The sequence below is a fragment of the Malurus melanocephalus genome, unplaced genomic scaffold (assembly GCF_030028575.1).
Source record: "Malurus melanocephalus ecotype Western Australia unplaced genomic scaffold, MMel_1.1 scaffold_149, whole genome shotgun sequence".
NCBI lineage: Eukaryota > Metazoa > Chordata > Aves > Passeriformes > Maluridae > Malurus > Malurus melanocephalus.
Window position 1 is genome coordinate 1,470,066 of NW_026623381.1, and position 14,895 is coordinate 1,484,960.

The following is a 14,895-nucleotide window of genomic DNA, read 5'->3' on the forward strand; positions in this document are numbered from 1 at the left end:
AGCGCAGGTGTCCTTCCCTGTGTCACAGAGAGGGCTGGGACATGGGACAGGGGGGTCCCCAATCTGCAGAGGGGAGCAGGGCCAGCCCACTCCATCCCTGCCTGTCCTGTGGATGTTCTGGAGCACATTTCCCCCCAGGGTTTATTTTCTCCCCACAGGCTGCAGGAGGGAGCTGCAATGCCCTTCCTGGCACATTTGCTTTCCTGCTTCGCTCTCGGCTGAGCTCCCCCACCTCACGCTGGGATTCAGGGCTTCAYTTCCCTTCCACCCCCTGCCCTGGCTTTCCTGACTGTGCCAGGGCTTCACAGGGATCTCTGTTCCCATCCTGGCCGTGCTGTGGGTTTGCTGTGGTGTCTGTCAGCACTGGGAAGTCACCCTGGGAGCAGGGAATGTGCCTGACCCAGCTCTGGTGCCAACCACCCTTCACCTCCCTGCTGACACAGAGTTCAGCCTGTTTTCAGCAACACAAATCTCTGACAAGGGCCACCCCCAGCAATGCATGTTTTAGGAAATTTCCTTGATTTTTCTTCCCGTCATCACTCTGGGATGTGATGCTGCTTCCCAAGCAGAATTGCATTTACCCAGGAGAAAACACGGGCTCGCCCTAAAGTCATCTCAGGCTGTTCTCACTCTCTCTGCTCCTGATCTGAGGGTTSAACTGCTCTGTCTGGGTTTATGACAAGACAAGCTGATTTTATGATCAAAAATAGCATTTGTGAGTAATTAAATCTCACGCTTCGGGGCATAAACCGTAACCTGCCAGTGGCCAGGGTGGGACTCCAAGAGAGCTGGAAATACTCTCTGACAATTAATTTTCACTCCATTCATGGGCTGGGAGGGATCAGAGGGGTGAAACAACCGTAATTAATTTACAGCGATTATTTCCAACAGCTGGCAAGTGGCACAGCTCACTGCAGAGAGGGCTGGGAGCATGGAGAGGGRGCAGGAGAAATATGAGGTAACCCTCACGGCAAAAAAACCCACATGGACCCTTCCCTGTGAGSCCAGGTGAGGGTCTGTGCCCTCCTCTGAGGGGCACTGGGATCTGTCTGGCTGGGTTTGCTCTTCTTGCACTGATTCCCTGTTCCCCAAGCAGGCCCTGGGCTTTCCTCACCCCACAGCTGTGGCTTGAACCTGGAAAACATCTCAGAACAGCTTTGGGATGGCTGTCAGCGTGCAGGGAGGGGTCCCTAATGGGGTCAGCATCAACTGTGGATACTCTGGAGATGCTCCAAATGCAAAACTATACCTTTTAGAAACAAAACCCTAACAACTTCCTTCAAGATGCTATGTTTTCTTCTTTTTTTCTCTCTCTCTCTCTTTTTAAAACACCCCTTTGGTCAGGCTCTCTATATTTTAAATAAGACAGAAGCTGTCTCCTGTGGTRGAAGACAGTTTTCCCATGGGCTGCCTGTGCGGCTGCAGCCCGRGAGCCACTGGGGAACGCTCCAGCAAACCCTTCATCAGCACATCCTCCAGGCATCGCTCTCCCTCCCCGCTGCCCCTCCAGAGGGAGCTTTTTAAGTGGCCCATGGGGGCAGCAAGGCTCTGGCAAAGCACCCAGACACTGGTGAGGGGTTATTTCACAGCTTCATCCCTGCAGGGAAAGGGCAGCTCAGTTTGGGATGGGGTGGCACAGGATGGGAAGCTCAGGGTGGGTTGGTGGGGTGCTTTGCTSGCTCGTGTGTCCTTCCCCTGCCACCTCCCTCCCCCAGCCATCTGCAAGGGGTTCTTATTAAGGCACAGACAGCAAAAGGGGAGAAAAGCGTCCTCGCTAACAAGCTGTTTGCTGTTTATGAGCAGGTAAAGGCAGAGCTGGGATGAATTATTAATAGGGTGGAAATGGGGTCCCTCCACAGATCTGCTGCTAATTCTGGCTCAGCCGAATGTCACTCCCTCCATCTCCTCCGCGGCCGCGGTTTGGGGGATTGATTGCTCCTCCGCTTCCTTCCCCTTCCTGCCGGATCGGAGGCTGTCCGAGCACAAGGTCACCCTTTGCCGGGGCGTTAGGACGGGCTTTGCCTGCGTGCGGGGTTGGGGAGAGCGTGAGTCAGCAGAACGGGTCCCTCCGGCTCCGGCCGAGACASCGGGACGCGCTCGGCGCGACATTTGTGCTGTGAGCTGTTCCCTTTGGCCCCAGCACATCCTCACACACCGAGCAGCGCCGCTCCTTCAGGGCTCCGGGCTCCCTTGGGCCCGTCTCTCCGCCGGAGAAGAGATCCGAGCCCTCCTCGTGGCTGCTCTTCCCCTTCCCCCTCCAGCCTGCTCTCCATTCTCTCCATTCCAGAAGCATCTCGTTGGTGTTTCATCCCGGCTCAGCACCGTGCCCTTCTCCCCACCGGCCGCTGTGTCCTATCTCCAGGTGGGGAAACTGAGGCAGGGAAGGATTTCAGGAGCAGGGCTGGAACTACTTTTTTTTCTCTTCACTTTTACCCAAACATCTATTTCATATTAATTAAAAAAAAAAAAAAATCAAATTTTTCACTTCAAAAAAACCCACATTTACTCTATAACATTTTTTTTCTCTAAAAACATTATCTCAAACCAAAACAACGGGTTGTTGAGGGCTCCACTTTTCTGAGGACTGAACTCCCCCAGGCACCTGCAGGAGGGCAGAGCAAGGCTCACCCAGCCTTGATGTGAGCACCAGGAGAATCTCTGCTTTCACCCCACACTCTCTGAAACTCCCTGTCAAAGGGTCTGAGCCCATCTTTGCACTGTAAATGACACAACSCCGGCAAAAGGCCGACCCCAGGCAGGAGGATTCGAGAGAGATGCGGCTGTCACACTCCAGGGCTGACCCTGTCACCTGTCCACCCTCGCAGCGCGGTCACACCGCTCCTGCCCCGCCACAAATCCCCCGACGCCCACTCTGGCTAAGCCACAAACAGAAAATCTGGTTACACGAGGAATTTTAACCTCACGCCCGAAACCAGCCCCGTCCATGGGTGACCTCTCCGAGAAGGGCTCCAGGCACGGTGTGTGCAGAGTGACCTCGGGGCAGCACTCCGGTCCCCARAGCCCCGGGATGGCCTGGAACGGCTCTGTCCCCGCTGCTGGCTCCCCTGTCCCGGGAGAGGCGTGTGCGGCTGATTTGGGGGCGGAACAAGGGTTAACGCCGCCCGGAAAATTCCACTCCTAAGCAGATAATCTCATCTGCGCTGGGGATACACACACCCCACCCGCAGCAGCCCGGCCTCCCGTGGAATCGTTTTTGAGCAGCTCTKTCTTTGTGACCCGCTAATCCCGCCGTGAGCCGCTCTAACCCCATCCCTCCCACCGCCCTGCGCTCACCTCCAGCCCCACCTGCACCCCTGGAGCTCCCTTTTGGGCAGAGATAGATGGGCAAAGATGGGCTCAGATAAACCCGACACCCCGGTCTGGCAGCCGTGGGCCCGTGTTCAAAGCCGCGGGTGTTTAATCCCATTGACTGCTTTTGAGCTGTCTCCARACTCGGGCTTTCCGTACCGGCGAGTCGCAAGCTCTGCTCTTCCCAGGGCACTTCCCTGAAGCTTGTTTACAAATTAAACCGCTCGGATTCCACCCCATCCCTTCCCTGCCAGATTTTTAAACCCTTGCRTTCTTGCTACAGAGATGCATTGGTGTCCGCAGCCCCGAGCAGCAGGAGCACAGCAGCAGCAGCGACCTGTGTGCAGGGCTGCGAGTGCATTATTGATTCAGGACTCAGAAAATGCTTAGGAAGTAGGAAAAGTGTCCTGCTCTCTAAAAGCTTGTGCGCCTTGTAAGCTCAATAGATGCAGCCTTTGCAGAGAGGCTCGCTACGCCGCTATTAATAATTTATTCTCTAAGAGAGGCCCTGATAGTTTGAATGGGGGAGGGCAGGACGCAGAGCCCGGGGGTGGGGAAGGGGAGGGAGAGGAGGCTCTTCTGTGCTCCTCGATTTCCCCAGAGCCTCTGGGGAGGGGGCACAGGGGGGTGATGGACACCCCTGCACCCACCCAGCCCCTGAGCAAAGCTCCTTGTGTCTCTGCCYTTGCTGCTGCCTTGCCTGCTTTGTRTTCTCTTTCAGGGGAACAATCCAGCAGGTGCCTGTGGGAGGTTTGAACTGAGTTGTGTCAGCCCAAAATGTGTCGTGGCTGTCCCCGAGGGCAGGACAGTGATCATCCCCTTTGACAGGGCTCCCCAAAGCTCCTGGCTGGCAGCACCACAGAGCTGAAGCAGCTGACTCAGCCAGCAGATGGGRAGTCAGAAACCCTTTGGCTGGCATTGGAAACCAGTAAAATCTGTGCTGGGTGTCCCTTTGGGACGTGGAGGTGTCCAGGCAGGAGTGGACAGGGTGGTGGCCGCACCCACGTGGAGCTCCGCGCCGGGACAGCACTGACCCATTGCTGGTGCCGGAGCTTGCAGGAGCTCCAAGGGTGGCACCGGGTGTGGAGCTCCACGGAGAGGAGAGGGAGGGAGAGCTGCTGCCCCAGAGGCTCCTCCGTGGATGGCAGCCAGCCGGAGAGGTGGTGGCCAGCGGGTGACACCCAGCCCGGGGACTGAGCTGAGCTGCCGGGCCAGAACCCCGTGCTGCCCCTCCCGCGGCTGGAGCCTGCCCAGGGACGCTGACAAACGCAGAAATGCAGCCCRGAGCCAAGAGGCAGAGGTTTCCCCGAGCCTGGCGTGTGTAGCACCGAGCAGATGTGCCGAGGCAGCGGTGCCAAGCGCTGGGGCTGGGGCAGGGCAGTGGAGCAGGGCAGGAGCGGGGTCAATGTCCCCTCTGGGTGTGCTGGTGGCCCTGCCTGGGACAGGGGGACATGTGGAAACCTCCTGGGACATTCTGGGGCTGCAGAGGATGGCTCATCTACCTGGGGTGAAGGCTGGCACTCCAAATTGCTGTTTGTCAGGGCTTTGCAGGTGTTAGCAACTCTCCAAAGACATCTCCAGAATGGTCACCCAGCAGTGCTGTGTGGTTTGGGGAGGAAAAAGCCTCTTTGGTGTTTTCCAGCACACAAACCTGCGTTCTGTGTTGAACTGCCTGAGTAAGTGGGTCAGCCAAAGCTCCACGTCTCAACTGATGGTGAAAAGGTGGTTTGGGATATGAAACTTTCTGGACTGAAACTGGACTTTGACTCATGGAAACCAGAGCGTGGTAAGAGAGCTCTCACCACTCAGGCAGGATTTTCTGGAAGGAGAATTCCTTTTGAAGTTTAGTGGAAAATCATCTCTATGCTATAGAATACAATACAGATTTTAAAAGAAGTAAATAGGAAGGATTTCCCTGAACAACTTCAGCTTCAAAAGTTGCCTGTGGTAAACTGTGGTAGCTGGAGCTGCTGTGTGAGTGTAAGAGTTGCTCTCTCAGCTCTGGCCACACTCCCCAGCAAGTCTTCAGTCCGTTCTCTTCTGCTTTTCCCATCTGGAAACTGCTCCCTTTGAAGAGCAAAGCCTTTCTTAAAAGTAGTTTACTCTTCCTCACCTCCTTCAAAGTGGGGATAAACTTTCTGCTCGCTGTACCAATTAAATCTACTTGACAGCTTCATTTTTATCACTGTGTCCTTCCCATCAGCAAGTGGAAATGATCCTTGTTAGGGGAGTAGCATCCCACTTTACAACAAGATGAATCCCGAACTGGGCATTTAAGGAAATTGTTACAGGCTRTTGAGGGGAAAATCCCGTTTGCTCAGCACTCTCTAATTTAAAGCTGAATTGTTTCCYTTCATTTTTCTGTGAATCCTTTCCTTTTAAAACACCGAGATGCTGCYGCACTCCGGAGTAGTCTCAATGGCAGAAGAGCAGTGTGTAATTTGCTGAGCAGCTAATAATGCACAACCCAAAGGTCTGGCCCCAAGGGCAAGGAGCCACTGATCCTGACTTCAAACAGTGTCCTCTGCAGCAACCCTGATGCTGAGCAGTGACTGAGCCTGGCAACAGAACCAAAAGGCTCCAGCTCTTTCTGCCACTCTCAAAARCCACTCTCAACTTCCTCGGCAAGTTGTCTTTTCCAGGCTGTCCTCAAAGGGAAAGGGAGCATTTTCCAGGTGTTAATTTGACATCCTGGAGGTTCCAAGGGGAGGAGGGGCTGTAGCACTTGGCAGCTGTGAAAATAAAGTCACATCTTTCTGTCCCTATGCCCGGGGTGTCACAGGTGATTTGACAGCAGAGAGAGAATTTCTTGTGCTGCTGAATTTTGGCATAAAGGCRAAGTGATCGYCCCCAGGGCCATTTGGGTTCCACARGGAAGGGCAAARGGGAGCTCCAGCTCSCTCTGCTATGGCCAAGGGTGGGTTTGCAACAGCAGTGGGTAGTGCTGATTTATYTGAGGAGGGAGAATATCCGCTTTTCTTGGAAAGGATTTTCCATTGGACTTGAATACAGGCTCTGCTTAGCCCAAAGGATCTCCTTGAACCTTAGGGCAGTCAAAAGGCTGAGAATACCTCGTGCTTTGCCCCCTGGTTCTATTTGAAACCAGGCAGAACTCTGGCGGGCTGGGAAAGGGCCGTGGATCTCTGCTCAGGGTACCAGAAGGGGTGAATCCATCCTTTAACCACCAAATCGTGCAGCATCTTTAAAAAAAGCTTTTGGAAGAGCATTGCTGAAACAACTTTTTGCCCTTCTTACTTTAAAACCTTTGGCTKTTCCCTTCTTACTTTAAAAACTTTTGGTTTTTAATCATCCCTAAACCCACAATCCTTTGTTTGCACCTAAAAAGGTATGGCTGGGTAGAGTTGTATGAGATGGGCTAAGAATACAGGGAAAAGTGTTTCTTAGCCCAAAGGTCTGTCTGCTTTTTCCAATTTTAGCACCCAGTCCACAGGAGAAATAGTCCTTCAGTACAAGCCTTATAACCACATGTCATTCAGAAAAGTTTAGCTAAGAATTAAACTAAACATCCAATTTGGCCGCATGTGTAATGAATAAATAAAGCCTTTTCCTTTCATGTACCCGTGCCAAAGTCAACAAGCTCTATTAGCTGATGAAACAATGCTGACGCCAAATAAAAATACCCCTGACCCATCAATAAGGGCTGAGAGCTCGGCCCTGCATCAAAGAGTGGTGTCAGAGCAAGAAATAATGTCTTGACACCTTTGCGGGGGGAAAGGTTCCCATTCCTGCAGCAAAGTGGGCTCCCTGTGCTCTCACTGGGGTGTCAAGGAGCAGCAAAACCATTCCATGGTGACTGCTCTGCACACCTCTCCTTGTTTGTGCTGGGATGATTTTGAAACCCCTTGAGCTGCAAAGCTCTTTGGAGCTGGGACTGGGCTCTGGTGTTTGCTCGCTCCCCACTGCACATTCCGTGTGCGAATTCCCCACAAAACCTGAGGAATTTTTATGCTGTGTGCAAAATGCTGATGCTGGGAAGTGAAATTCCCAAAGGTCCCTGCTTGGTATCAAAGAAATGCTTCAGCATCTCGGAGCATCTCGACACCTGGGAGCAGCTGTGCCACMCTCCTCCTCCTCCTCCTGCCCACGAGGGTGGGAGGGTGAAGGAAGGGGGCACATCCTCTGCCCCGTGTGGATGTGCAGCTTGGCCATTTCCCAGCTGTGCCTGCCCTGCAAACYCCTCTCCTCTGAAACCCACGTTCAGCTTCTCCGTGCCATGCCCTGTGTGTGATCTTTGTCATCTCCCCCTCCCTCCACATCCCTGGTTAATAGATCTGTTCCCTGTTAGTCCTCAGTCACACTTTCACAATCATCCAGGCTTTTATTTACTTATCCATCTGTCTTCCTGCTCCTACCACTCCCCCTGCCCTGCCAGGAGGCAAAGCACAATTCATTTTTCAGGTGACCCTGCCAGGAAGGCATTGACATGAATAGGAACAGGTTCARAAACTGTGGAAAAAGCAAAACCCTTGACTTTAATAAGCAGCAAAACGCTTCCCAATCAGAAAGAAGCAGCCAGATGTGACCAGAATTGCTATAAAACACTAAGGACTGTCCTCCAAATAATTCCTGCCATCTCCTGAAGCCTCMTTGTGCAGGAGTGTTGTGAGCCCTGCTGGAGCTGTTGCAGAGCTGTGTGTGATCCCGGGGCTGTGCTCGCTGTGTGCCAAAGTCCTGACTGTCACCAGAACTGCTCCTGTGCCTGCCCAAGCGCTGCCCTGCACGGGGATGTGGCACAGCTCCTTCCTCTCTGCCTGCCTGCAGCACGGAGAGCTGTTTGTGTGTCTCCAGATTTGATTGCAGCCGTCTGAGCAGGGCAGGTGCCCCGCTGGGCTGCGCTTAATTCTGAATAACGCGGGTTTAACTGCACGGACAGTCCCCCGCTGCTTTGAAAGACACCTAAGAAAGCAATACAGTCACCGTAAGAACTTCTCTGCTGGAAAGCCAGGCTCCTATGAGAACCCACCTGTTAGAGGGAAATAATTAAAACCTGAAGAGAAAGGATAACAGGACACCRAAAGGCACCGGAGCAGGCTGGCAGYGAGGAGCCTTTCACCCTCCCYGCTCRCAGCCAGGACCAGGGCTCRGAGCTTGTAACGATCCGTGGGCAGAGACATCGATTTTTGTCCAGCACTTGCTGAGTGCAGGGGGAGCAGAGCTYTGCTGCCATCCTCTGCGGCCCCGCTCCCTCCCCCTGCCCGTCAATAGGTGTGGAGTGACCGCCCAGCCCCGGCCCTGCAAGGGCCGCTTCTTGCTGAGTCCACTTTCCACTGACCAGAAGGGGATGCTCAGCAGTGAGTGACCATGTGTCATTCTCGGTGATAGAGGCAGTGAAAATGTACCTCGATGGGATCCCAGCCCGCACCAGTCCGGCCCTAAGGCTGGACTGGAGCCTGGATCTCTCCTGCAGCCACCCCATACTCTGTTGTGAGCTCCTGGCTCACCTCAGCAGGGCTGYTCTTCCTCTGCTTCATTTTATAACTCTGGAGAGGACAGCACTGGTGTGAGGTGGGGGAGAAAAGGCCATGAACMCAGCAGAATTTCATAAACCTATCCCAAAAAATCTAAAAAACACCTTGCAATAYGTAATTCCTGTTCTTAGYTTGATCCTTCACCAGRGAATTRMTCAGGGCCATTGCTGTGAGTGCTGCTTTCTGTTTTGGGAGGCCAGGCTGGGGTGAGGCAGGGACAGCGAGGCAAATCCATGTTTTGCATTTGTGTAGCTCTCATTCACGGCTGTACACGGTGTTTGCAAGTGTTACAGCACATGGCAGGCGTACGCTACAAGGAAACACTGCTGGTGCCCAGAATAGAAAGATTTCAGCTCGGTATTGACTGAATCAAGAGATGCAGAGTGCTGATTGCAGTTTGTGTCTTTTGCYTCCTCGGAGGTCAGTGGAGCTGAAGTCTGGAGCATCCCTAAGCAGAGAGGGATTGCAAGGAGCTGCAGTGAGTGTGGTGGGAAGCAATCTGGTGTTCTCCCTTTAATCCTTCTGCAGCCGGTCAGATAAATGGGAATACAGACTGACCCATCAATAGTTAACAGTTTTATTTGCAACCCTGGACTTAATCTTTCTTTTTAAACGATCTCTTAAAAGGAAAAGCTGCTACTTATCTGGAATTAGTGGAAATGTCTTCCCTGGTACTAATGAGAGCCCTCAGGCTGGAGGGAACTGGRTAACTCCTGGCAGCATGTTCTGCTGTCACAAATGTTTGGCATCCCTTGGTGTCAAAGGAGCATTTTTCTCTTGGATTTTCAAGAGGTGCCCTGAGCTGGCTGGGCCCAGGGTATTTCCTCGGTGGCAAAGGGAGGCATGGGGTACARGGCTGGGTAAAAGAATAGAAAATGGGACTCTCATTTAGAGGGAGAGCTCTCCTGCTCATTATAATAAATGAATAATAGACTCTTTTAGAAGACACTCCTTGTCCAGGGCTCAACCCAGTGGAAACCCTGCCAGCATGGGCTGGCTTGGTCCCTGTCCCTTAAATGTGTGCTTGGACCACTCCTGGGGGACCTTTGGGAGGGGGCATTAATGCTTTGCTCTTTGCTTTGACCCCTGAACTCTTTAACAATGTAAAGCCTTGTGAATTATAAATCAAATGTTCCTGCTGAGCTTTGTGGTGCACGGAATGAAATGCAATGATTAATATTTAAGAGAAAATAAGTTAAAGATTTTAACTACAAGGGCAAATGTCTGTCCACAGAGTCCTTTCATGTGGAGGCTGGGAGAGAGGGAGAACCACATTTTCGGGGACTTTAGTAAAATTTGTGGCTGTCACACCAACTGCCAGAGCTGAGTGTGTGCGGGGGCCATGCTGCCCCATCACCCATCAGACAATGAACCCACATCCCATAAAATCCCAGTGCTGGGGCAGCCCTTTGGGATGGGGCTGGCGAGCACACCCCACACTCTTTAGCAGGCAGAGGAGCAGCTCASGTTGTGTGTTTGCAGGGGYAGAGCTTTTCCAAAATCCAGACTTTACCCGGGACTCGCTCAGCCCACCCYGGCTCCTCCTCRCCCTCCCCTCGGCGTGGGCGCCTTCACCCCACCCTGAGAGCTCCAGGCAGCATCCACCATRGCCACCCTGACCCAGAACATCCCTCCAGCAGCACCTGGGCTGGACACTTTCCCCAGCCACCAGCAGAGTCTGTCCTAAGCCAGCAAACAAGGATGCAAACACTTACATGGGTGCAGAACCTCTCCGGAGGGTCCCCGCAGGTGATTCCCGCCGGATCCACCCGCACGGTCACGTAATCCTTCATCCTCATGGCCTTGGGCTGGCAGGCGTAAAACTCCCAGGAGGGGCCATCGTCCGTGGTCACCCAGGACTTGCAAATGTCATACTGTCCCATGGCCAGGGGGACGCAGTGCACGAGGAGAGCAGCCAGGTAGAGCATGGCAGCTGCGGCCAGGCGCGGGGTCCCTGGGYGAGGGCAGTGCCGAGAGTCCCGAGGAAGGCAGCGACTGGGCTAGGGGTGGCTCTCGGGATCAGCATGGAAACTCCTCATCTAAAAGTGCTCCAGTCGAAGGAGATCCAGGCGGTAACAGCGATGATCCCGCTCCGCACGCTGGATCGGGATGTGGAAAGTTCCTCTCRGCACAGAAGCCAACTTTGCAATTCACTTGATTGGGAAAGTTTTGGCCAGAGTTGCTGATCAGTGGTCAAAAGTCTTCCTTAACCTCATTTTTCCCCCTTTTATTGTACGAAAGGTCTTCCAAATCAGCATGAAAATATCTAGAGGTGACTCCAGTCAATCAATAGAAAGATCAGGTTCTGAGTTGCTGATGAAATTTGATAGGAGTAGATTGGAGAGKCCGTGAGATGGTGCTGGATCAGGTTTTCCTCAACCTTCTGGTCTGCTCCGAATGCGTCGCTGTGGAAAGTGCCTTAAACCGTGTCTGCCTTAATTATTGGGGTGTTTGAACAGTAGCACATAAAATAAAYAGAGCATCTGGTCATCAGTACAACTCTGACAGGAGAGACTGCTTGGAGATGAAATTCCTTTTCCCCGAGGGATGGTTGTGTCAGTGTGAACAGCTCAGATCCGCAGGGTCCCAGTGGGATTCGGGGCGGTCACTGGGGTCACTGGGGTGACTGGAGCAGGGCTGCCCTTGGCTTCTCCTCTGTGTCCTGTGGTGCTGGCGAGGATTCCTGCCCCTCTCTGCCTTCTGGCAACAGAGCCCCAAGTTCCCAAAGCCTTCAGCTGCGAGCCATGGGGCTACCTGAGGTCTCCTCTCTCTGTCATGGTCAGGGCGAGGGCWGAGCCCATCGGCAGGAGGGACCTGCAAGAAATTGGAAGACAAATTAGGTGGCAGCAAGGGGGGAYAGTGGGAGAGGGAAAACTTGGGGTCCCTCAGGAGGCAGAGCCCTCAGATGGGCTTTGCAATCCACCGGACAGGTTTCTGTAACAGGGAGATCTACAACTTTAATAAAAAGCAATCCATAGTAAGATGCTTATGGCTTTTCTGCTGTCTGGGAGAAGRGAAGGAGTGCTGCCCAATTTAAGGTATCTGCTTTGCAGCAGCAGCTGGACAACAGGAGCTCTAATGGGTCTTCAAATAATATCAAGAAGCAGCTATGGGTCATTAGAAGATGGGGAATATGCAGACACAGAGTAGGGACAGACAGACAAATTGATAGTCCTAAAAAGATAAGCAAATAAATAAGACAGCTGGGGAGACAGATACATTGTCCAGCATCCCCACATATGATTTATCTGAACAATAACATTTCATAAAAAACAATTTAAAGTCCTAATAACATTTAGGTTCACCTAATACAAAGAGCAATGACCTTCCCAGTATTCATTTCAGGTTAGAGCAACATTTCTGCAATTTTGTTGTCTTTCCAGTAGAGCTATAAAAATTGTAAGTAATTACAAAACAAAATGACAAAGAACTGAAGCGGGGAGGGGGGAAAAAGTCAAACCCTCTCTCAGCATTAGATTCAGGAGGGAGAGCTCAGCTCAAGGTAGGAGGCACATACTCAGAACAGAAATTTACCTTTGGATAATTCCCTTTCTATTTGTTTCCCCAACTTCTCTTCCACAATTCAGGCATGTCTGCTTTAACAGCATGCTCAGCATTTGCTCTCTCATGAAGCTCAGTTACTAAAGCTCAGAAACTCCGGGTTAACAGATGCATTGATCCATGTTCGGGGGCTTCACACCGCTGTGCTACCATCTCCCTTTYCCCCCTTTTTGCTTGAAAGACTGCTGATTGAGATGAATGAGTTCAGAAAAGAGAAGCTGTCTCTCATGCTTCATTGCCAGCTCTCAACGAAGAGCCTGTTATAGCTGCGTTGGACCTGAATAAACTCCCWTAAAAAGAATAGACCGGCTGCTATTTTTATATTATGAGTAAATGTAGTAAAAATAATAAGGCAGTGTGACACAGTGTTTATAAGTCCTACTTACATCAGAGCTGTCTTTTCAGTTATAACAAGTCAGCTCCTAATTATTACATCAAACTGGTCACTGCCAAGTGCCTGATAACAGCGCAGAGTGAGAGGCTCCCGTATTGTGTAGAAAACAAGCAGGGTAGTTTTAATGAGGACTCCAGCACTGTTAACTTTATGGATCTATTTTCATAGCCTCAACAATTATATCTTGCACTTGAATGGCTGTCAGGGAAAAACCCAGGTAGAAAGRATCTATAATATCTATTAGTGTCTTGTTATGCCGGCTAAATGTCACAGATTCCCAGGGAAATGAAAAAYTGCTGGGAAAAAATGCATTTACTGTCAGTCCATCAGCCAGGCAAGCGGGTTTGGGGCGAAGTCTGCAGCGCAACTCTTACTTAGGCAGTCCAGTCCCTGTGCAGGAATAGTTGGAGTGTTGCTCTGGAACGAGCCAACATCCTGCAAACGGGGCAGAGAGGCTCCCCGAATTAAAGGTTTCACCCTGCTCCATTTGGTTTGATTCTTAGAAAATAAATCTTCACCTGATATTATTAAGAAACTGCAGTTCATGGGAACAAATAGAATCAATGCTCTTTGTTCTCTTTGAAGAGTACTCAGCACTCGCTGGGGACTGATAGCCGGAGTATTAAAAACACAAAATTAGATTGTGTCTTGACTTAGCTGGCTCCGGGTTTTTTTTTCTTTTCCTTATTATTGGATTAACACCCTATTGAAATAAAGGGACAACGCTGAGCAACAACTGAGCTGCTCTCGGATTAAGAGCAGAAAGTAAACTCAATGAAGGAGTTTTTAATTTTCTCTCAGAAGTGTTGCTCTCCCCCTTGAACTCCCCGCTCTCCCCCCGCGCTCATGGAGCGGGAGTTGTTCTCCTCTTTSCCACGCTGACCATCCCTTCCCCGCGTCTGAACAGGGAATTTGGGGACACCCGCGGGGACCCGGGAGCCCGAATTCCGCGATAACGCTGCGCGGCTCCGGCTGAAAAACCTGTAAATGCCGCTCGCATCCCGCCGCTCTCCCTGGTGGATTCGCGGTTCCCGGCAAAACCCGATGCCGCTCCCCCTCCGCCCCATCCTCCCCGGTTTGTTTTACACTAAAAGGACTTTGKGGGGGCTGCGCGGGCTGGAGAGGGAATCGGCGGGGCAGGGGGAGCCGGCGCACGGGGCTGGRGGAGCCCCCCGGCTTCCCAAACTCCGAAGTGGGAAAATAAACCCCATCCCGCGGCGGGGAGATGGGGACGTTCCGGGGAGGGGGACAGAGAGCGGGACACCCCAGGAACGCCTGGCAACAACTCGGGAGGAGCGGGGGGACGCTCGGGGCTGGGGCAGATGCCGGCGCTGCCCGCCCTCCCCTCCGCCCCCGCTTTCCCCCCATCCCCGGCGCTCGGCGCTGCGGGTCCTTACCGGGAGCGAGCTCTGCGGCGCGGGGCTCCCGGCGGAGCAGCCAACTTCGGGGCCGGGGGAACCTCCAAAACACACCCTCCAGCCCAGCCCAGCCCAGCCCTGCCCTGCCCTGCCCTGCCCAGCCCTGCCCAGCGCGGCGGGCAGGCGCTGCGCCGCCGGCCCCCAAGGGCAGATGGCCGGGGGAGCTTTGTGCAATCCCGGCTCCCCTCGCAAGTTAATGCCGAGGCTGAAATCCCTTTTGCTCTCACTTTCAATCACAATCGGAGCTTTTATCTCCGTGCCTGATCCCGGCTGCGTAACTTCCTCTGTGCAGCTTTAGCACACACCATCCCACCGGCGGCAATGGGCTTCTTAAAGGTGCAGGAGGAAATGCAGGGGGGGAGGAGGAGGAGGGAGGGAAAACCACCCGAGGAAGAGGAGGCTGCGAGCGGGAGCCTTCARCCCCGGCGGCTCCGCGGCTCCCGGTGCAGCATCCGCGCCGTCCCGCTGCCCCCGGCTGGATAACGGCAGCCGGGAATGCCGTTCCTAGGGGCTTCTCTTTTATTTTTTTCCTTTAAGAGCTTAGAAAAAAAAAATTAAAATCATGAGATCATGTTTGCTCGAGAGGAAAAAAAAAAAAAAATCTCCAGTCACGAGGGTTTCCCCACACGTGTAAGTCCTCGCTTGGTGTGCCCTGAATATTTTGGGGAGGCTTCTGCTGGCGAAGATGCTGTAAATGAGGCTGCGTGCGTGTGTGTTGGGGGAA

The 14,895-nt window shown here is 52.8% G+C and overlaps 1 protein-coding gene and 1 long non-coding RNA gene across 3 annotated transcripts in view; both read right to left on the reverse strand.

The window, feature by feature from the left end:
* NTNG2 (netrin G2) overlaps window positions 1-14,217 on the reverse strand; it is a 46,025-nt gene extending 31,808 nt beyond the window's left edge. For both annotated transcript variants that reach the window (XM_057371582.1, XM_057371583.1), the window contains exons 1-2: window positions 14,151-14,217; window positions 10,514-11,612 (exon numbers count right to left, since the gene is read on the reverse strand). In XM_057371582.1, the coding sequence (XP_057227565.1) occupies window positions 10,514-10,726 (213 nt within the window). In that variant the 5' untranslated portion in view covers window positions 10,727-11,612; window positions 14,151-14,217. The remainder of the gene's footprint in view (window positions 1-10,513; window positions 11,613-14,150) is intronic.
* On the reverse strand, window positions 1,554-3,062 carry LOC130576715 (uncharacterized). The gene is made up of 3 exons (XR_008965694.1): window positions 2,920-3,062; window positions 2,156-2,441; window positions 1,554-2,022 (listed from the first exon to the last, which is right to left on the reverse strand). It is a non-coding gene; the product is annotated as an uncharacterized LOC130576715 (long non-coding RNA).
* Window positions 14,218-14,895: the final 678 nt, after the last annotated feature.